The sequence below is a fragment of the Erpetoichthys calabaricus genome, chromosome 12 (genome assembly GCF_900747795.2).
Source record: "Erpetoichthys calabaricus chromosome 12, fErpCal1.3, whole genome shotgun sequence".
NCBI lineage: Eukaryota > Metazoa > Chordata > Cladistia > Polypteriformes > Polypteridae > Erpetoichthys > Erpetoichthys calabaricus.
In genome coordinates this window covers 20,167,586-20,189,140 of record NC_041405.2, presented here as the reverse complement: position 1 = coordinate 20,189,140, position 21,555 = coordinate 20,167,586, and the positions used below count along the sequence as shown (strand labels likewise).

At 41.6% G+C, this 21,555-nt stretch overlaps 1 protein-coding gene across 2 annotated transcripts; it reads right to left on the bottom strand.

Annotated features, from left to right (window-relative positions):
* Positions 1-874: 874 nt before the first annotated feature.
* Positions 875-20,956, bottom strand: LOC114661909 (persulfide dioxygenase ETHE1, mitochondrial-like). Of its 2 annotated transcripts, none has more exons than XM_028815141.2 (7): positions 20,312-20,956; positions 5,136-5,280; positions 4,454-4,602; positions 3,751-3,877; positions 3,457-3,546; positions 1,257-1,373; positions 875-1,099 (listed from the first exon to the last, which is right to left on the bottom strand). In XM_028815141.2, the coding sequence occupies exons 1-7, from the start codon at positions 20,339-20,341 to the stop codon at positions 1,044-1,046; spliced, it is 714 nt and encodes a 237-aa protein (XP_028670974.1). In that variant the 5' UTR covers positions 20,342-20,956; the 3' UTR covers positions 875-1,043. The 2 variants fall into 2 exon arrangements, with proteins under 2 accessions (XP_028670974.1, XP_051790764.1); XM_051934804.1 differs by lacking the exon at positions 20,312-20,956 and adding an exon at positions 7,126-7,179.
* Between the last annotated feature and the right edge of the window lie 599 nt (positions 20,957-21,555).

The window sequence follows — 21,555 nt, the reverse complement described above, 5'->3', positions numbered from 1 at the left end:
GTGCAGCTGTCATCACTTTCATTTGCACCAAAGCAGGTGAAACTGATTCAGAATTCCTTCTGCTTCCTAACTGGACAGATTGATATCCCAGAGGTTTCACTGACTTGGAGTTAGACTGTCATTATTAAGTGTTCCCTTCATTTTTTGAACAGTTTATATTGTAAATAGTTCTAGAAGTAAATTTACATTATGAAAAAAGGCCAGATGCATGGTGGATGCTGTAGAGGCATTGGCAAAAATCAGTTTGTATGACACCCTGTTGTTTTTTTGTGTTTCGGGAAAGGTAAAAGGAAATAAACTTCTGTTTCGCTTCTACGTACCTCTCAATTTACTTCTTTCTGACACAATGCTGAGTAGGACAGATTCCAGTTGGTTACAATATCACATGTCGTGAAGATTTATTTTCAAGAAATTTGGATCGTTACCTCTGGCCATAACCATTTTTTTCTATATATATGTTATTTCTTACTATTAGTATATTATACTGGTAGAGCTTGTATAGGTGTTACGCATTGAATTATTGTCATTTTTATTTACTGAATTTTTTGCAACTTTTCATTTTTGTAGCGTTTGTTACCCTTTATTGCTGATCTTTGTATCTAAAGTGCACATAAGATGAGTTGAATTAAATTGAAAACTGTCATTCCCTGAAATTTCTACAATAAAAGTCATATCGTGTGGTGTTTTCTCCAGAGCAGGTGTGCTGTGAAAATTAATTCTGCCTGCCTCTGCCGAGTGTTTTGCACTCTTTTATTTAAGAACAGAATGACTTGAAGAGAACAACAGCCCATTAAGTAAAGCTTCTCAAACAAACCACATCATTTTGTTGTGAGATGAAAGGATAAAGGTAATGGACTGCAAGAACATGAAAACATTTAGGACATTTAGCAGTTTAACGACACCATCTTAACGACTTGACCGCCTTAATCGGAATGCTTCTTATGAGTAGGAGCTAAGCTTTAAATCCAGAAGAGTGGGGAGGCTCTGGGTTATAGATTTCGTTTTTGTCATTTCAGCAGAATGGGATGCTCTGGAAAATCCATTCACTTGTTTGAAGTGTCTTGGATGCCACAGATGAGATTTGCAGGCAGGGCACGGTCTGAAAGAAATGAAGACATTAAACTATCTAAAGGAAATATGACAAACGATAACTAATAAGAAACCACAGGCTTTGTCTCTTGTTCAACAGAGAGTGCGAGCACAAAAACTGCGGGACAAGTAACCAAGCTTACTTTTGATGCAAGTTCAGGACTCACCAATCTGTTTGGGGTAGGGCAGGTTCAGATTGTTCATCAGTTCCACAAATTCAGGCAGAGGTTTGGTCAAGCGGGAGTTCAACTTCTTTTCTTCTTCCACTGTTGTAACTGTTTGGCCTTTCCAAAAAAAACCCAAAAATGACAGATAGATAAAGACAGATTCCTTCACTTTTTCATATTATCAATATGTTGCAGTCTTACATTTTACATTTACATTTACAGTAATCTCTTGCTATATCGCGCTTCGCCTTTCGCGGCTTCATTCCATCGCGGATTTTATATGTAAGCATATTTAAATATATATCGCGGATTTTTTGCTGGTTCGCGGATTTCTGCGGACAATGGGTCTTTTAATTTCTGGTACATGCTTTCTCAGTTGGTTTGCCCAGTTGATTTCATACAAGGGACGCTATTGGCAGATGGCTGAGAAGCTACCCGGCTTACTTTTCTGTCTCTTTTGCGCTGACTTTCTCTGATCCTGACGTAGGGGGATTGAGCAGGGGGGCTGTTCGCACACCTAGACGATAAGGATGCTCGTCTAAAAATGCTGAAAGATTATCTTCACGTTGCTATCTTTTGTGCAGCTGCTTCCTGAAATGACATGATGCATGGTGCTTCGCATACTTAAAAGCTCGAAGGGCACGTATTGATTTTTGATTGAAAAACAAACTCTGTCTCTCTCTCTCTCTCTCTGCTCCTGACGGAGGGGGTGTGAGCTGCCGCCTTCAACAGCTTTGTGCCGCGGTGCTTCGCATACTTAAAAGCAAACAGCCCTATTGATTTGTTTGCTTTCCTCTCTTTCTGACAGTCTGTGCTCCTGACGCGCACTCCTTTGAAGAGGAAGATATGTTTGCATTCTTTTAATTGTGAGACAGAACTATCATCTCTGTCTTGTCATGGAGCACAGTTTAAACTTTTGAAAAAGAGACAAATGTTTGTTTGCAGTGTTTGAATAACGTTCCTGTCTCTCTACAACCTCCTGTGTTTCTGCGCAAATCTGTGACCCAAGCATGACAATATAAAAATAACCATATAAACATATGGTTTCTACTTCGCGGATTTTCTTATTTCGCAGGTGGCTCTGGAACGCAACCCCCGCGATAGAGGAGGGATTACTGTATTTGTTGCCAGACACTATCCAAAGTGACTTACAAAGGAGGTCGACGTAATTGAGTAACATTAGTCTAGGGACTGCTTTTGAACAAGAGTAGCAGGACAGGTTACAAATGTTGACCACCAGTATAGTGAAGCTATAGAGAGCTATATTAAAAAAAATGCTGCCATTTAAATAAATTTTTTTCTAACACACTATATGTAAGAGGTACTATATAACATATACGTAGAATGTACTGTATGATAACATAGATAGATAGTGTAGTTGGCAAGATAATATAGATAGATAGATAGATAGATACAGTAGATAGATAGATAGATAGATAGATAGATAGATAGATAGATAGATAGATAGATAGATAGATAGATAGATAGATAGATAGATAGATAGATAGATAGATAGATAGATATCAATTATAGTCTAGTTGACAAGATAACATAGAGAGCAATAGATAGATATTAATTTTAGTATAGTAGGTAGGGTAAACAAGATAGATAGATAGATAGATAGATAGATAGATAGATAGATAGATAGATAGATAGATAGATAGATAGATAGATAGATAGATAGATAGATAGATAGATATGTTATACTAAACAGTATATGCTCGTACGGGTGTTGACTATATGAGTGAGGCACACCGACTGAGACGATTACCCACAATCATGCAGTGAGAGAGAGAGTAGAACCATCGGCTCAGTTGATCAGGTGATCACGTGACACTCAGCAGACAAAGTACTACGTACTACTCGTATTGCAAGACCTCGCTCGTCTATCAAGTTAAAACTTATTAACAATTTTTGCTCGTCTTGCAAAACACTCGCAGACCAAGTTACTTGCAATCCAAGGTTTTACTGTAGTTGTAGAGGGGAAGTTGGGGAGAAGTGCTAAAGTACAATACATGATAAGCAGTGGTTAAGTCTACGGGATTTGAGGCATTCTGATAAAGTCTACACAATAAAGAGTACAAAAGGGGAAAGTAGAGTCACATAGGACTCTACCAAGACAAGACACCTGATGACAGAGTAATGCACCGTACACTTAACCAGATAGCCCAGGTGAGATGTGCACAGCGTCTCACTTTACCTGTGTAGTCATGACCAGGATAAAGCAGGCAGTCATCAGGAAGCGTGAAAATCTTGTTCTGCACTGAATAGTAGAGAGTGTCTGCACTGCCTAAAAGAGAGACAGGAAAGCAGTTGAAACCAAAACAAATTTATCTTAGAGAAACGAGGCAAACAGAACTGGTAGTCATGTCAGTCCAAACTGCTTGAGTGTTGCAAAAAAAAAAAAAAATCAAGATACTGTAAAGGTTTGTCATGGTGATGCACTACAGCACTTCTTGGAGCATTTCTATCCAGTCTGACTTAAGGGGCTTACCTTGCTGGAAGTCTGTCCGTCCACAGCCTCTGATCAGGAGGGCATCACCGGTGAATGCCATTGCATTAGACAGAACCAAGGTGATGCAGCCATTTGTGTGACCTGGAGTTTTCCTGACTTCTAGAGCCTTACAGGAGACAAGAGAAGCCATATTGTCACCCACTGATTTATTGAGCTGGGTTTAATAAGGATCCTTCATTCAAAATGTCTTACTAAGTTGAAGCCTGGCGTTTGATTTCACCCATTAGAAGGTAAAACTTTGCATGTGTTGTTGGGCATTACTTGGTGTTTTGCTCTTGTTGCATGTAAAGTCATAATGAGGTTTGATGTTGTGTGCTAGCCATGCTACTTGTCTTAAGATGGGTTGAAATCTAAGTAATTAATGTAGATCTCAACGTTAACATTTGCAGAACACCATGCAAAGCATATGTCTTTGTTATATGCCATTTGGTATGGAAATTGTAAAAGCAGTGTTAATGTTTATTATGCACCATCTGTTGGAATGGAAAATGCAATGTATTTTATTACTAAAATGTTTGCAATGCATCATCTTTTGGAATGAGAGATAACTGGTTTGACACTTATCCTTTCATTAGATTTTGTCTTGATATTGTTGTATTTATGGCTACAAAACCAAGACTAATTCAACCTAATACTGCACTTTGGTAATTATGTTTTCCACTCAATTAACCAAAGGACTTACAAAGTTCCCAAATCTCAGTTCTTCTCCATCATCTACATAATGATCTGCCTTTCCACCGCTGGCATCTGACAGAACACTCTTGCAGCCTGGGAAGACGTCTTTCAAGCGGCCGGAACCGGTCACATGATCAGCATGCACGTGGGTGTTGACTGTAAAACAAAGAGAGACCTCTGAGCCTCGAGAAGAACACACACAGAGGAATAGTTGTCTACTTCTAACATCTCTACTTCTTCAATGCCACAGGTTTAAAGGTATATAATGGTGAAACGAGCATTAATGAATCTATAAATTCTTCACAATTTTAAGCAGAACTGCATTTTAGAGATTGATTTTATGTTTGGCTTTTTTCCCCCCAAATGGAGTCCCATCTTGGACCTATTTAGACCTTGAATTCCATTTTCTTATAATCCTAAAACTGGATAAAATAGATTCCATGCACAGATGGGTGCACTACACAATTTAACCAGTTGACTCATTCGGTGATGGGGTGCCACTCCATGGCACATTCTGCACAGATCCTGAAGCCAACAAGGGCAAGTAGAGACCACACAGTATGTCAGAAACTTAAAGGAAAGATGGCTGGTATGGAGCTGCATGAAGAACACAAATATTGAAGTTTAAGGTGTAGGGTGACTCTTCCTAATCATCTACTGGCCACATTTGGGATTTTGCTCACAATTACCTGCATAGAGAAGCTTTAGTTGAAGCTGCTGAATGAGTCGGGAGTCTCTCTCCACGGTTTCCAGCACAGGGTCAATAATAACTGCCTCCTTGGTCTTCTTGTCTGCCAGCAGGTATGTATAGGTGCTGCTCTCCTTCTCAAAGAACTGTGGAAGACACACAATTATTCAGTCATTCAATGGGCTTTACAAGAAAGTGGGACAAGAAGCATGGACTGTTGAAATCAGCCAATCGTAAAATCTTCACCAGATATACCAAGGGTGACATGGTGAGACTTGTGTTTCACATGCTGCAGGGCTCATAACCCAGCCATTGACTGCATGAAATGTGCATGTTCTCCTATGTCTGAGTCAGTGTGTCGTCTGGTTACTCTAATTTTACCCTCTCATCCAAAAGATGTCCACGTTAGGTTGATTGGTGGCTCAGTGTGAATGGATGTGGGTGTGTGGGTATGCCCTGTGATGGTCTGCTGCTCTGCCCAGGGATTGGATTTCCATTGTTCCTCAGATGCTGCAAGCCCTTGTCTTCCTGAACGGAACTAAGCAGATTTCAAAATGGATGGAGACACTCCAAAACACAGAGGTCAAGGTAAACCAAGCTATCAACAATAACAGGATTATTTAACAAAAAAGAAATAGTAGCCAGCAAGGAAAAAAAAGTATCAAAGAAATATAAGAGAAACCAAACCCTACTAAGGGACATTAGCACTCTGAGCCTGAACTCATTGAAAAAGGGCTATGCAGTGACATTTTTGGCTGGAAAATAATAGTATGAAGAAAGACGCTGTATGAAGGGACGGAGCAATCACGAGGAGCTGTGCAGAAGGTGTGTGTGGGTTGGTGGGTGCACATGAGTGAGTGAGTGAGTGTGATGGGGAGACAGAAAGAGAGAGAGAGAGAGAGAGATGATCAAGCACTTAAAGTGCAGAACTCACAAAACCCGCTCCTTTGCTTAAATCCATTGGCTTGGATACATGGCCGCCATTTTTTTTTATTTTATTTGAAGAAAATAACATTCCAAACAATCAAGTCGAACTTTGTGGTAAGTGGTCTATGGTGGTGGGCAGGTTTTAAATAAGTAACCACGTCCTGGGAAGTGCGGGTGTGCGCGAGCGCGCTTCACTTGGGGCAGCACCATCTTAATAGCATTATAGTCCCGGGGGCAAAGCAGTGCACTGGAACCCCTGCCTACACAACCACTCATAGATTAGCATAGGGCCCTTGGGCAACTACCCAGTGTGCCCATTTGTTAAGACGGCTCTGACTTGGGGGTTGATTGAGGTGCACGGCTGATTGCACTTACACGTGCAAAGGCGAGCGTCACTCAGGTGCCTCATTCACACCTCATATCACACCCACACCAATCAGGCCAGAGAAAAGGAGTGTGTGTGAGACAAGAGTGAGCAGAATACAAAGAAAGAAGATCAGAAATGAAAAAAAAAGAAAAATACAGAAGTTAAAGACGGAAGAACAAAGGCAAGAGTGGCAGCCACCGGGTGCTGAAGGAAGGAGGCCGGCAGCCGGGTGGAGAGACCCTCGGAGGAGCTAAGCATTTTTACTGAGGCTGCAGTGACCCGATGCCTGCTCTTCTGCAAGGCCGAGGAATGGCAATGAGAGTGGGAGGTGTGAGGCTTGGCATGGCGCCCTGCTTGGTGCCCGGGTGACAGTGGGGACCCCAGCCTGTGAGAAAAGGAGGAGGACGTCTCCTCTGTCTGCAGGATCACGTATGGGGTAAACAGAGGAGACGTCATTTTTAGAAAGGAGGCACCAAGGACTGAGATTTTAGAATGGATTCTTGCTTTGGGATTTTAACCTCCTTTTTAAAGGATATCTATTTATGGATTGTTTTTAACCTCCACAGATTTTCACTGGTTTTTATTAGATTATTTATGTATTAACTGAAGAAGAGTTGATACACTAAATTATTTATTTGGAAAACTGCTTCTTTTTTAAATTAATTTTAATAAAAGCACTGAGCAATTTTTCACTCACCCCTTGCTGTAAGTGTGTGTCCTCATTCGCCCGACTCATCTCGGTTTGTGACTATCGACAATTCCGGGTTGAAGAGGCTCCCAGACGTGACAAGGGAGTGTGGCGCCAACCTTGGCCATCACAAACGTGTACAACGAACAAAATATCATTCCGTACAGTCAAGTCAAACTTAACAAAACAGAATTTAACACTCCCCATCCCCAATTTTTTAAAGGATTTCGCTTGGTTTGGTTTATGGGGAAAGCGAGTGCAAACAGTGTTACAAACAGTGATTGGAGTGAGATGGAGCATGCGGTGTGAATGTGCAGGCTGTGAACGAGGCACAGATCATTAGAGCTGCAAGGAAAGTGCTGTGGAAAACAGAAGAGGAGGCAGCAGTGTAGGAGGGCAGCTGAAGAAGGAGAACATCTCCAGGAAACCTCACATCAGGGACAGACGCCACTGGATGCAATGTATAAGGCTACCAGCGCCAATAATAATACAATAATAGCTGAATAATACTAAATAATACAGCCGAATAATACCATAAAAAAAAGAAAATCACACAAAATGAACATCTATCAACATATTGTCATATACTACAACCACTAGATGAGCATATTAACAGATATTCCAACATCAAATACTCATTTTTGTTAAATAAGCAAACTGCTTAAGCCGGCCACATCTTACATGACTACCATTTAGAGGGGATGTCAAACATGATGACTGCAATTGATGATCTCATCGTCTGAGGGTGTCAGATTAGGCAACTAAAAATTGCAGAGCATCACAAATTCGGGACTGATTTTCTAGCTCAGTTTCTTGATTCCAAAGTATCACAAATTCAACCCATTTTCTGACAGCCCAATAATGTTCTGCTAGTGCTAGGGCAACGGTTCAAAGGGCCCCTAAACTGTGGAATGGTCTGCCTGCTACTATAAGAGATGCCCCTTCGGTCTCAGCTTTTAAATCCCGGCTGAAGACTCACTACTTCAGTTTAGCATATCCTGACTAGAGCTGCTGATTAACTGTACAGACTGCATCTCTGTTGTTAGTCATTAGCACTTAAACATAAGAAACATGACAGTTATAATTGGATACTAACCCTCACTTATTCTGTTTTTCTTCTCGATACTCAAATGTGGCACTTGGTGCCACGGCCCACCTGCCAAGTTGTTTTGCCTGCCTAAGGAAAAGTCATCCCAGATGGAGGATCGCAGGAATCGTGGGAGAGAGGGGTCCTTTCATCGGATTGGCTGGCCCAGCACTGTTTCAGCTGTGGAATGGCCAAGTGGGGGAGGCAGCTTGAAGGATGAGGTCTCCAGGACTCTATACAAATACAAATCTTATTATGGGATATATCATCTACTGTTAAATTCTGCTCTGTACTTCTAAAATTTATATATATATATATTTTTTTATTTCTTACTATATTGAGAAATTGTTCTGTGTACTGTATTGTATTGTATTGACCCCCTTCTTTTGACACCCACTGCACGCCCAATCTACCTGGAAAGGGGTCTCTCTCTGAACTGCCTTTCCCAAGGTTTCTTCCATTTTTCCCTACTAGGTTTTTTTGGGAGTTTTTCCTTGTCTTCTTAGAGAGTCAAGGCTGGGGGGCTGTCAAGAGGCAGGGCCTGTTAAAGCCCATTGCGGCACTTCCTGTGTGATTTTGGGCTATACAAAAATAAACTGTATTGTATTGTATTGTATTGTATGGAGAGTTCAATCGCAACCTCCACCTTTTCTTTCCCATTTTGTTGTGGTACGTAAAACAGGTCAATTCTGCTGTGTTTTCTGGCAATACAGCAATTCTGATTCGGATGAGACATTAGACAAATGAGCCTCTCTTGTGTTTCGAGGTCCAAAACACACTGTTCTTATTCCTCGTAGTTGCATTATATGCTTTGATCTTCTGGCTGATCACTTACTGGTTCTCAGCTCCAGGACCATTCTTAGGCATAGGCAAACTAGGCGACTGCCTAGGGCCCCCACTGTTGCTTTTTTTTTTTTAACCAAATAGCCTACAACTTACAGGTCCATATATTTCAGAAGTACAAATTTTCTCTGGTGGAGGAATTATCAATATGGTTACGCGCGAGCAAAAAGGAAACCGTGATGACGATAAGCAGAATCGAGGTGGCGGAGTGGACGGTGGGGCCCCAGTGGGAGGGCACTGATCATCCACCTCCCCTGCCTCCAAGCGTCTGCGCAACAAATTGATCACGCTATAAATAGCAGAAGCTAGGAAGATAAAAACCATTCCACAAAGCGACTCCACAGTGGGTGGTTTGCTCCATCCTTTCGTCTGCTCTGCTATAATTATACATGTAGGTTATCTTTTCCATCGACTAGTCGCATTATCATTAGTCTGTGTATACATGTTCACGAGTTCTATCTGGCACTGATATAATCAAGAACACTGGTCTATGGTCTACAGTACCATCAGTATTTTTGTATGTAAAAGTGAGTAATCTTTAGCTAATAACGCAACTTGATTTTGTCCTCCCTGTTTGAAAATGAAGCAAGCTCATCAGGCTGGTGCTGCTAAACATAAGAAAAAAGCCGCTGAACAGACTGAAAGAGGAGCTCTGTTGAACTTTGTCGTTCGCAAAGATGAACGTTCTAGCCTTAACACTAGTGGCAGGGACATAAATCTCTCGTCTGAGGTTTGCAACTTCACAATTCAGTTTTATCCTCAGCTCCGGGGGGGGGGGGGGGGTTGCAGAGCCCCCTTCCAGGGCCCCCTACCTACGCTTCATGCCTAGGGCCCCCCAAAAAACCTAAGAACGGCCCTGTCAGCTCTCACACACACAAGCCCACCCCTAGAACTTCAGACAAAATGGTTTGATTTTGTTATGGTGAATCTCAGACTGTGGGACAGAGTCGCTGCTCATGTCACACTAGGCGACCGGAGGAGTGTGCCGCAACTGTCTCTGGCACGCTAGAATAATGTGAATGAAGTCTGCAACTGAAAATTACTGAACAGATTGTGTGATGTGACATGGCCTTTAAAATCGTATAGTAGATAAGTAATCAAGGTGATTCATGACAGTGATGATGACTATAATGAGATATACAAGTTCATGCCTCTTTTAAGTTGCGATGCACACACACACACAAAAAAAAAAAAAACACAATTTCTTGCTTAAAAGGACTGTAACCTTCAAAGCCCCAAGGCAGAACTGTAAAGAAATGCTTAGGAATACTGCAGGGTGGGGCGGCACGGTGGCGCAGTGGGTAGCGCTGCTGCCTCGCAGTTAAGGGACCCGGGTTCGCTTCCCAGGTCCTCCCTGTGTGGAGTTTGCATGTTCTCCCCGTGTCTGCGTGGGTTTCCTCCCACAGTTCAAAGACATGCAGGTTAGGTGCATTGGCGGTCCTAAATTGTCCCTAGTGTGTGCTTGGTGTGTGTGTGTGTGTGCACGCGCACCCCTGCGGTGGGCTGGGCCCTTGTTTGTTTCCTGCATTGCGCCCTGTGTTGGCTGGGATTGGCTCCAGCAGACCCCCGTGACCCTGTAGATAAGATATAACGGATTGGATATTGGATGGATACTGCAGGGTCCAAGACTATTCCTGCCAAACACACACAAAATCACAAACTACAAATAAATTATTAATTTTCTAGATAAAAAGTTACATTAGGCATATCATGAACAAACTGAGAAAAAAAAAAGTGTATAACGACCAAGATAAGCTTGCCATAAACATTTCTTAACAAATGTGTTAAATTATTGCGACAAGACTACAACTTATATAATTGCTGTACAATATCGCCATCTGCAGGAGCTAAGGGGCAGTGATCTACTTGTGCCTTAATCCAAAAATACCACTGCTGAGAAACAAAGTGAATTCAATGAACTAAACGGTGCAAATGGGTCTCCACACTGTGATGTGTTGCACTCCTTAGCAGGAAAAGAACATTGACGGAGTGTTCATGAGTGATAAACATCTGAATACAGTATTACAACCTACAGGTAACTAGAAAAAAAAATGAAATATTTAAGTCAATGAATATTACAGTAGATGCTTTAAGAGGAAAGTGATTAAGATAATCAATCTATTAACATTCCCTATTCTTAAGGTCATATATATAAAATGGCAGGGTAGACCAAGATGATCATCATGCTGCCTACCACAGCTTGAAAAAGTGCATGAATAGAAATTAGTAACGTAAATTTCTGATAATGTAGCTATGCAGCATAGAATAAAATAAGAATTATTAAAGCGTGACTGTTGCTGATGGGAAAGGATCTTTGTCCTGAGATATGTGAGTTCAGAATATAACTGAATTAAAGAATGTCTGTCTAGGAAAGAAAATCAAAGTATTAGATAACTTCTGCAGTGGGCAGAATGTTCTCAGAAAAATGTAATTATATATATATAAAAAAAATCCTGGGACAAGACAAAACTTTTTCAGAGAGATAATTTCATGTCCCATGAGACAAGACTTTGTGCCAAGAGATTTAACCATGCCCGGGGCTGGAAATAAAAGACAAAGAGTAGAAGACCAAATAGAACGTTGTAAAGAATTCAAAAGCATTGGGGCGATACACATGCAGAGAAGATTAGAGATTATAAAAGTAATAAAATTCGAAAGTCTCAAAAAACTGATAGTAAAGATCGCATTAGCACTAACAAATGGAAATTATTACTCGGAGAAATAACGGAACAGCGAAAAGAGATCGAATATATGGACATAGGTGATATGACAGAAGTATGTAGATATTGTTTAGCTTTAAAGTTTAAGTCAGAGACTTGTAGATTGTCTAATTCATGTTGCCATCAGGAAAAAAGTAGTGTTTCTTCCCAATGATGCGGCGTATTCACAAGAAATAAAAGATTTGTTATTTGGTGAAAGTGGAATCCACAAACACTACAGGCAAAATATCAAAATCTACAATAATCGTATCATTCAATACTCAGAACGTAGATTTACACGATTCAGGACCATACGCTATGAGAATCTGTCGTCCTGCAACAATTACAGCTATGAGAAGTTTAATTTCAAAGAAACCACAATTTGGTCAGGTGTATATTTATGATCACGGAGAAGTGATGCAACATAGAATTGAAAGAGTTAAACTATCGTATTAGAAATTCTACAGCCAATAATGGATACAAATCTATACGTCCTAAAGTATCGCACTTTACATGAGATTTATCTGAAAAACACAAAGAAGTTTTCTTGGATTTCTATATGAATCCGAAAGATCACACTTGCATATATAATAAACCAACATGTGACGAATTGTCAGTGATAATAGTTTTGAAGGACGGAGATATCTAAGACAGAATTGATATTCATGTTTATCCAAAAGCAAAACACGATTCTTCACAAGCAGCAGATATGACTAGCGTGTAGGGGGTTGGCGAGCGAAGCAAGCAGGGGGCAGTATATATACTGTAGCAGTCTGGTAATGCAATGGATAGCACTGCTGCCTCACAGATCCATCTTCCTGAGCTTGAATTCCATTCCTGGTCTTTGCATGTTTGCCCCATTTTTGTATCAGTTTTCCTCCCACATCTCCAAAAACAAGCTGATTTGTTTATCAATTCTTGATTGGCCCCTGTGTGAGTGTCCGTGTGTGTGTGTGTGAGTCTTGCTAAGGACTAGTGTGCTGTCTATGCAACACTTGACACTCCCAAAAAGTAATTTAACAAGACAAAGATATGAAAGCAACAGTATGCATGGTCAAAAAAACAATTGGGAGGAACTGTGTATTAATTTGAGCAGAATCATTGATTAATTGAAGAATCGGTTAATTACGAATCATTTTTGCATTTAGCAGTTCCATTAATTGATTAGATCATTTGGTAAGACTCCCACGTTATTTTCCTTACCTTTCTCTGTAGGTGGGGATTCTAGCCATTAGACTTAAAATCAAGGTCACATAAAGTGACAGGACCTAAAACATGGTTGACGCTGACGGTAAGGGGTCTTCTTCCTGAGATGGCACATTGCAGTATGTGAATTCATAATAAAAATGGCTGGAAGAATGTTTGTTAGGAAAGAAAATCAAGGTATTAGAACCCTGTTCATGGTATCGTTTCATATCATTGCATACAGTGAAGAGCATGTTCTCAGCAGAAGCACATTCATTTTAAGAAACAGAATAATACAATTTATTGTTTAACATGAGCATTATAGAAATATGATAACTGCACATATATCAACATGGAAGACAGACAAGGTAGACAAACATATAGCACAAAAGAGGGCGGCTGTAGGGCCATCTTAACAGCATTACAGGCCCTTGGGCAAAACAGTGCACTGTGGCCCCTACCTACACAGCCACTCACAGGAATAAAAATGTAAGCAGTAGATAAAATTAAACATATATTTATTGTATTGGTACTTCCAGCAAAATCGGTGTTTAAACATATATTAAACAAATATCTATAGTTTACTATAGTATTTATTTATTTATTGACAGCAAGTCACTACATACATAGATTAGCATGAGGCCCCCAGGCAACTGCCCAGTGTGCCCAGCCCTGGCCAGCTGTTTAGAATTCTAATCAATTCTTTCACAGATAATTGTTTAACGAGATCCCACGGCTTTCAAGATGAAGTCTGATGCTGTGCGGAGTTGTGTGTTGTTGCACTTTTGGTTTTTGCTACGTGGTCCTTTGTCTGTGGTGTGATTTGGTGTGGTGCTGTCTTCATCAGCTCTCTGTCCTCTGCAGCTCAACTTCATAGGGAAAAGCGTTACACTTGATAGCACAGGAGTGTAGATGTTGAAGTTCCCTTCTTGAAGTCAATGGCTGCTTCTCAGTCTGGGTCAGTCACTGCCAAAGAGCTTGGCTTGGAAGAGCTCGTTCACGAAGTTCAGCTTCAAAGCTCTAATGGCAAGTGGCTTCCAGGCCAGGCTCAAGAGAGCTGATCATCGGCTTTCAGCTTCCAAAAGAGAATGGACTGTCAGCTTTCAGCACCAAAGAGAGAGTGAGTCATTGGCTTTTAGCTCCTCAAGGTCACGCTCGCGTATATAATAAACCAACATGTGACGAATTGTCAACAATAATAGTTTTGAAAGACGGAGATATCAAACAAGACATCAAAGATGAATACAGCTACTTTGGAAGAAAGGTAACCTCTGGCAATTGGATCGCTGTCACTAGAGGGGTCAGTGAGGCCACTAGAGGTGTTGATGATCCGAATGTGGATCCAATGGCCCAGAGCAGTGATGGGGAGACAGTGTTGTAAAAATGGCATCATCTTTCAGATGAGATACAAAATTGAGGCCCCGATGTGGTATACTGGGTCCGTGGCTTCAAAAGAAAAGGGGCCAGGTTTTAAATCCATAAAGCCGTGTCACTCTCTGTGGGCGTGATTGCACACCTGTGGGGAGTTAATTGGAATAGTTGGAGCGAGTCGCATCTGCACGTGTAGGTGTGATCGTTCACAATTGCTTCATTGGCTTCCTGCGGCACGTGATTAAGGCGCTACACCCACGGAAGAGTGTGTGTGTATATTATATATATATATATATATATATATATATATATATATATATATATATATATATATATATATATTTTCACGGCATTCGTAGTCTGTGTCACAATCTGATTGTATGGGTGGTTACCTACCAGGTAACGCTTGTGGTTGGCCAGCAATCTGCTAACATCCGCCACGGTGCCCTCAGTTTGTGAGGAGCAGATCATAGAATGGTTGAAATAGTTTACTGTCAAATAAATGCAAAGAGTACACGACACGTGTTTCGCCCTCATTCTGGGCTCATCAGGTGTACACACTCCACTGCACTCCCTCTCGGGAATCGAACCTCAGACGTCAGCGTCAGAGGCGATGCCCCTAACGTTGCGCCACGGCGTGTGGTTCTTTTATTTGACAGCATGTAGATGGGGGTAATTACATTCACGGCATTCGTAGTCTGTGTCACAATCTGATTGTATGGGCGAAACACGTGTCGTGTACTCTTTGCATTTATTTGACAGTAAACTATTTCAACCATATATATATATATATATATATATATATATATATATATATAAAGGAGGTTAATGGACATGAAAGAGCAGTCTTAGCAGGAGAATCTGGCCACCTGTAAGTAGGAGACAGCACAAGCTGGGGCCCTGCGAAGGAGCGTTTGGCTGTAGCGCTCTTGGGGCTAGTCCACCCCACTGAATGTTCGGGTGAGTGGGGTGAGCAAGGCAGGTGTCCTCCCAAGGGATCTGAGAAGCGACTATGGGAGCGCGAAGGAAGAAGGGAGGAGAGCTGACCACGGACGGTCTGGCAGTGATGTCCTTAAGGCAGCCAAGATGGAGGTTGGCCGAAAGGAGCTCGTTGCTTTTGGGTCTTTGCCGGCTACGCGAGTTATGGGTGAGCCAAGGAGAATGAGAGACGGAGGTGGGCTGAGAGAGTAATGAGAGAGAGACTGCATTTTAACTTCTGATTTTAACCTCAGATTTTAACTGATTTATTTATTGATTTTTATTCTCACTCCTTTGGTTTTTCTGGATTTATTTATTAGGACGGTGTAGCACTGCACTTTCTGTTTTGACACAACTGTTTGTTTTAATAAAAGCACCTTGGCACTTTTTGAATTATCCCATGGCTTCATTAGAGAATTGTCCTCATTTGTCAGCTCATCTTGGTGACATTACAGACGGTGTCGGGTTCAGGGATCCCGGAATGATGATGGGAGCGTGGAGCGAACCCGCATCGTCACACCTGACTCTACTGTATTAATAAAACATCCCTGGGCATCCTGTATTAAGAGTTGGGTGTATCCCGATGTCCTGGCTAGATTGCCCTCCATTGCCTAGTCATTCTGCCTCCCTAATCATCCCTGGTCTTTAATTAGCTATTTCTCTCACCAGAGTTCAGTTTGTGATTTAAAAATGTAATATGGATGTTCTTCTGGGAGTCTTTTCATTAGAAGGAGTCTCTGTGGATATGTCAGCTGATCCCTGATGAAGTACAAAAGCTAACAAAAGTGTCGGTGGAGATGCACTTCTGCCATTTATTTTAGAGTTCACTCTGGAATGCCAGTGGAGGAGCAGCTTTCTGAATCCAAGTTAAATCTTAACAGGCCTTGTGAACATAAGAACATCATAAGACATTTGACAAACGAGAGGACAACGTTCAGCCCATCAACTAGTTTTTTTAGCCAATAGCTAAGCTGTTCCAATACCTCATCCAGATTCCTCTTAAAGGCCCTTAAGGTTTCTGCTCTTCAACTCCATGTCTCGCTAGTTTGTTCTCTTTATGTAAAGATGTGTTTCCTGGCTTCAGTTTTAAATGCAGTTTTAGTGCGACACTGAAAGCCTAGCAAATATGGGCAATGCCCACTTTCACCTACAGAAGTGTGGGTATATTCTGAAAAATTGAGTTTTGGAATGTCTGGTTTAAAATGATATCATTAAGTGATTACCTCTCAACCGGTATGGAGCTTATGGAAAAAATTCCCAGAAACCTACCTTCTTGACTTCATATTGAATTTAACAACATCTCTCCCAGAAATCTGTGTTCGTCCCCTCAATTCCTTGAATTACTTTAAATCGCGTTGTGACATCACTTTCTCCAACCCCTCTATCTAAAAGCCATCTTGCTCCTATTAATTCAGTTCTGTTTTGAACTCAGTCTGCAAAGACCTGTAATTGCTGATATTTTTGTGTTTTTCTCAATTACAGGGGTAGCTACCCCAAAACTTTATCCGTCACCCTATTATCTTTTCATACCCCTCAGATGCTGGCACCTTACGGCTTTCCTGGACCCTCAGAGCACACAGCAGAAGCTACCACACCCTCTTATGTGATCAGCTGCTGTGCACAGCTTAGGCTGGCAATGTCTCGGGGTGTCGGGTGGGAGGCGGCTCTACCAACCAATGAACATCTGCATCATTACGATAAAATATGTCAGCTTGTTCATTAGCATAGTTCATATATGGTTGTTCTTAGGGTGGTAACCAGGCAGGGTCTGAGGCGTGTTCACGTTCGCACATTTACAAGATGACTATGATTTATAAGAGGTTAAGTGTGTACAAATGTGCATACACAAGGTTTTACAAATCTGACTTTTTTTTGGGCATACGCATATTTTGACGCTCGAGTCCAAGCAATGTTTTATAATTGAGACCTCCAGATTCAGCAAAAAGTTTAGAAAGATCTCTGCTCTTCTCCAGTTTGACACAACCATTCCCTTCTTCTTCTAGAATTTTGCTCTTTGAATTGGTGGCAAACACATCTCTTTTCCACTCTGCTCTTCATTTGGCAATTGAATCCCATATGTCACTTTTGTCACTTAGATGTCCCTAGCACATTTCTTCACAGGTATTGGGAGTCTCTGCTTTCTGGTCTGCCATCTCTAACTGCCGGTCTCCTATTCTCTTGGTTAATATTCCCCGTTTTGCCTTATATGGGGACTTCTTCTGGACCCCTCTACACTCACCCTCATTTTTATCCAGCAGATGTAACTTTTTGGGATGATTGCTGAAAAGCCAATTCTAGCCTCTAGCTGGATGTCGCCCATTTCCCTCTCTTTTTCGTAAATTTCCAGAAATCTTCTCTCTTTAATCTCATTTTATTTGAACTTTCCATGGCATGGATCTGCGGATTATGTGACTCGGACACTGACATGGAAGACCACCGTGTGTTTGCAAGGGAGCTGGCTGGCCAGAGGTCGGCTTTACGTTGCAGACCTCAATTTGGAATTTTCTCCCAGTGTCTTCTCCAATTTTTAGGCTTGTCATGTTTTCCTTGCGTCTCTTCCCCATCTACATTTGATAACAGCACTTAAATGACCCTGAGAGCATGAAGAAAAAGATTCTCTGGTCTGATGAGACAAAAAGTGAACTCTCTGGGCAGAAGTCCAAGCACAACATCTGACGAAGACGAAGAACTGCTTATCATCTGCCTAATATCATCCCTATGGTGGTGAAGAATGGCACCATCATGCTAGGAGGACATTTTTCAGTGGCAGGGACATGAGAAACTGGTCAGAATTGAGGAAAGGATGAATTCAACCAAATACAGAGAGGTCCATGAAGAAAACCTACTCCAGAGTGTATGCAGCCTCAGACTGGGCCAGATCTTTCAGCACAACAGTAACCTACAGAATAAAGCCATAACAACACTGGAGTGGCTTCAGGACAAGACTCTCACTGTCCCCGAGTGGTCCAGAAAACACTATCAGCCATAGACCATCTGTGGAGAGACCTGAAGATGGCAGTTTGCAGACATTTCCTATCCAATTTAATAGAGACTCGGAGGATCTACCAGGAAGAATTGAATAAACAACTCAAATCCAGGTGTGTAAAGCTTGTAGAAACTTACCCCAGAAGACCTGAAGCTGGAACTGCTGCCATAGGGACTTCTACAATGTTAAGGGTCTGATTACTCAAAAACGACGGAGAGATTTCAGTTTTTGATTTTTAATAAATTTGCAAACCTTCCTGAAAAACATATCTTCACTTTGTCATTATGGGTAATGGGGTGTAGACTTATGACCAAAAACGGCACCTGTGTCAACAGAATCAAATCTAAAGAAAGTGAAGGGGTCTGAATACGTTCAGACTACACTATACAATTTGTAAGAAATATAAGACATATTTCTTGGATTACTAAATCAAAGTCAAAGTGAACTTTATTGTCATCTCAACCATATACAAGTATACAGATAGACGAAATTGCAAAGCTCAGGGTCCACAGTGTATTAACATGAAGTGCAAATAATAAATTAAAAATAGAATTAAAATTTTAATTTAAAATTAAAAACACAAACAAGACATTGTGCAAAGACAAAGAAGTAGCAGCAATATTGATGTGTAAGATATGTAATATAATAAATAAATAAATAAATATAGATAATATAGAAATTATCAGTGTATGATAATAGTTGTGTAAGACGTGTAAACAATGACAGGTCAGAATATTTCACAGCAGAAGGATATCAAGAGTGTTAAAATACTTAAAGGTCAGTAGGAGATTTTCAGTTCTTCTCTACCTGCACACTCGTCTTTGCAGGAAAGTGGCTGGCATGTATAAAATTTCTGTTTTTAGAAGTGGTTGAGGCCGTGTGGAAGGTCCCAGGGGGCAGCCTGGTGTTAAGGAGTCTAACAGCTTGGGGGGAAAACCTCCTGCAGCCTGGCAGATCTGGCTCTGATGCTGCAGTATCTTCTCTTGGATGGCAGTTGTGTGAGAAGTCCATGTGAGGGGTGTAAGGGGTCCTGCACAATGCTGCAGGCCTTGTGGACACTGCGTTTGTAAAATATGTCCTGTAGTGAAGGGAGAGGCACCCCAATAATGTTCTCTGCTGTCTTCACTATCCTTTGCAGGCGCTTGTGACAGTTGCCATACCAGATAGTGATGCAGCTGGTCAGAACGCTCTCAATGGTGCCTCTGTAGAACATGGTGAGGATGGAAGGGGGAAGACTTGCTCGCTTCAGCCGCCTCAGGAAGTGTAGTCTCTGCTGAGCTTTCTTGATTAGTGATGAGGTGTTATATGTCCACGTAAGTTCCTCAGTTATGTGCACACCGAGGAACGTGGTACTGTACACCTAACAGTCTCCACATCTAAACCGTTGTTGCTGAGTGGGATGTGGGCAGGATGTGATTTTTTGAAGTTCACAATTTTCTCTTTTGTCTTATTGACATTGAGAGATAGATTGTTGTCTTCACACCATGCAGACGAGTGATAAACGTTTCACTGTCTTTTGTTATCTCCCTGTTAATTCTCTTCCCTGTGCAGTTTGTTCCCTTAATTGACAGGGACAAGTAGATTGAATATTATGGCAAACTACATTGAATAATGAAAGGTTGCTTCTACTTCAATGGCAGAAGTAAATAACAGCTCAAATGTCCAGAATACCTGTAAAATCTAAATAAAATGACGATAATAAAAAAATGTGTAAAAGCAAAATAAGAAACCCTAAACTACCTCATAAATGTGTAATATATATTTTTTTTAATTTTTGAATTGACACCAAAACCCTGAAACGGGAAAATAATCACTTGTTTATTTAAGGTGGAGGTCCATTCAAATGAAGGTTGTTGGTTGGGACGAAAAGCAGCGGCCACGGTGGGCTCCCAGACCACTGCTTCAAATGAGCAAGGGTAGGGGGTCATCAAGCAGAGAGATCCAATGGCTCGACTCTTTTTGACACAACCACTAACTGGGTGGACCACCTGCTCAGGTAGCAGGTAGCTGCTGTAAAAGACGGGACTGACTGAAGAATATTCTTACCTGTCTGAAGAGAAGCCCCTGTGGATGCATTGCGCTGTCCGTCTCTCTCAGGCTCTCCTGATCTTCAAATACACAGAATCAGTTGCTGTTGCGATGCTAAACGTTGTGCTACACACGCCCTTCGGACAATGTGATTCTGAATGGAAATGATGGTGCGTGCGGCATCGCGCGACTATTACTGGTCGGATGGCATTCCCAAAAGTGAAACAGTACACCGATGGACTGTCAGCATGACGGCGCAAAAAAAAACGTCCGCTAATATGAGGGTTACATCAGGGCGCGGCGCGTCACATGAGAACCTGCACGCTTAATTAAAGTCAACCCTAATTAAGCAAAATGCACAACAAAAGAGCTTAACATAAAATCCACAACTCTCAGGAAGGGAGGAAAAAACAGCAGGGCACGTTCGAGGAGTTTAAAAATCACTGATGAGCTTTTATTATTGTTTTTCAATTGCACTCCCACTGTGCGGGCCGTGGGTGACGCCTTAAAAACTTCGCTCGCGGACTCGCTGAACGTCTCTACACGACTCGTGTTCCACTTCTGTGTTCTGGCGCAGCGCTCTTTCGCTTTTGCTCTCCGTGCTGCTCCTTCTCGTAAGAACGCACGAACTAGTACCTGCTGCTCTTCTTCTCTCCGTCATCAGCCCCCGATCGAGAACCCCCAATGTTGCAGTACCTTCGATCCTGTCTGTCGCGCTCCTTCCACTCTTTTTTTGTTTTTCTGGACCTCCTCGTCTCCGCCCCCAAGAGTTCGCACAGATGTGTCATTTGCATAACGCGCCGCTACTTGAGAAAGCGCCACACCCAGTAACTGTCCCTGGGAACCCACAGCTCAGTCGTTACAATACACAATACCGGGTGTCCATAAAGTCGGTGTGCAATTTAAAATAGTTGTAACTATGTCGGTATATGTGATAAAAAGAATCCGTTAAAAGGATTAGAAAGAAGAAACACATTTTTTTATTGTTCTTGTTAATTTTCAACATGTCCACCATCATTACTAATACAAAGGGCAATACGATTGTGCAGTTCTCGGAAAACATTTTCAAGCTGATTTTCAGTAATACCAGCAATCACATCAGTTATCCTCGCTTGCAAGTCTTCAAAAGTTCGAGGTTTGGTTGAATAAACATTCGTTTTCACATGTCCCCATAAGAAGAAATCCATCCATCCATCATCCAACCCGCTATATCCTAACTACAGGGTCACGGGGTCTGCTGGAGCCAATCCCAGCCAATACAG

Excerpts from the sequence above, each read along its gene's own strand:
- LOC114661909 (XM_051934804.1), bottom strand. The coding sequence starts at position 7,164 with ATGAGTCGGGCGAATGAGGACACACACTTACAGCAAGGG. Across the intron at positions 5,281-7,125 it reads ACACACACTTACAGCAAGGG|TTCTTTGAGAAGGAGAGCAG; the intron begins GTGAGTGAAAAA and ends TGTCTTCCACAG. Across the intron at positions 3,547-3,750 it reads ACGGACAGACTTCCAGCAAG|GCAGTGCAGACACTCTCTAC; the intron begins GTAAGCCCCTTA and ends TCTCTCTTTTAG.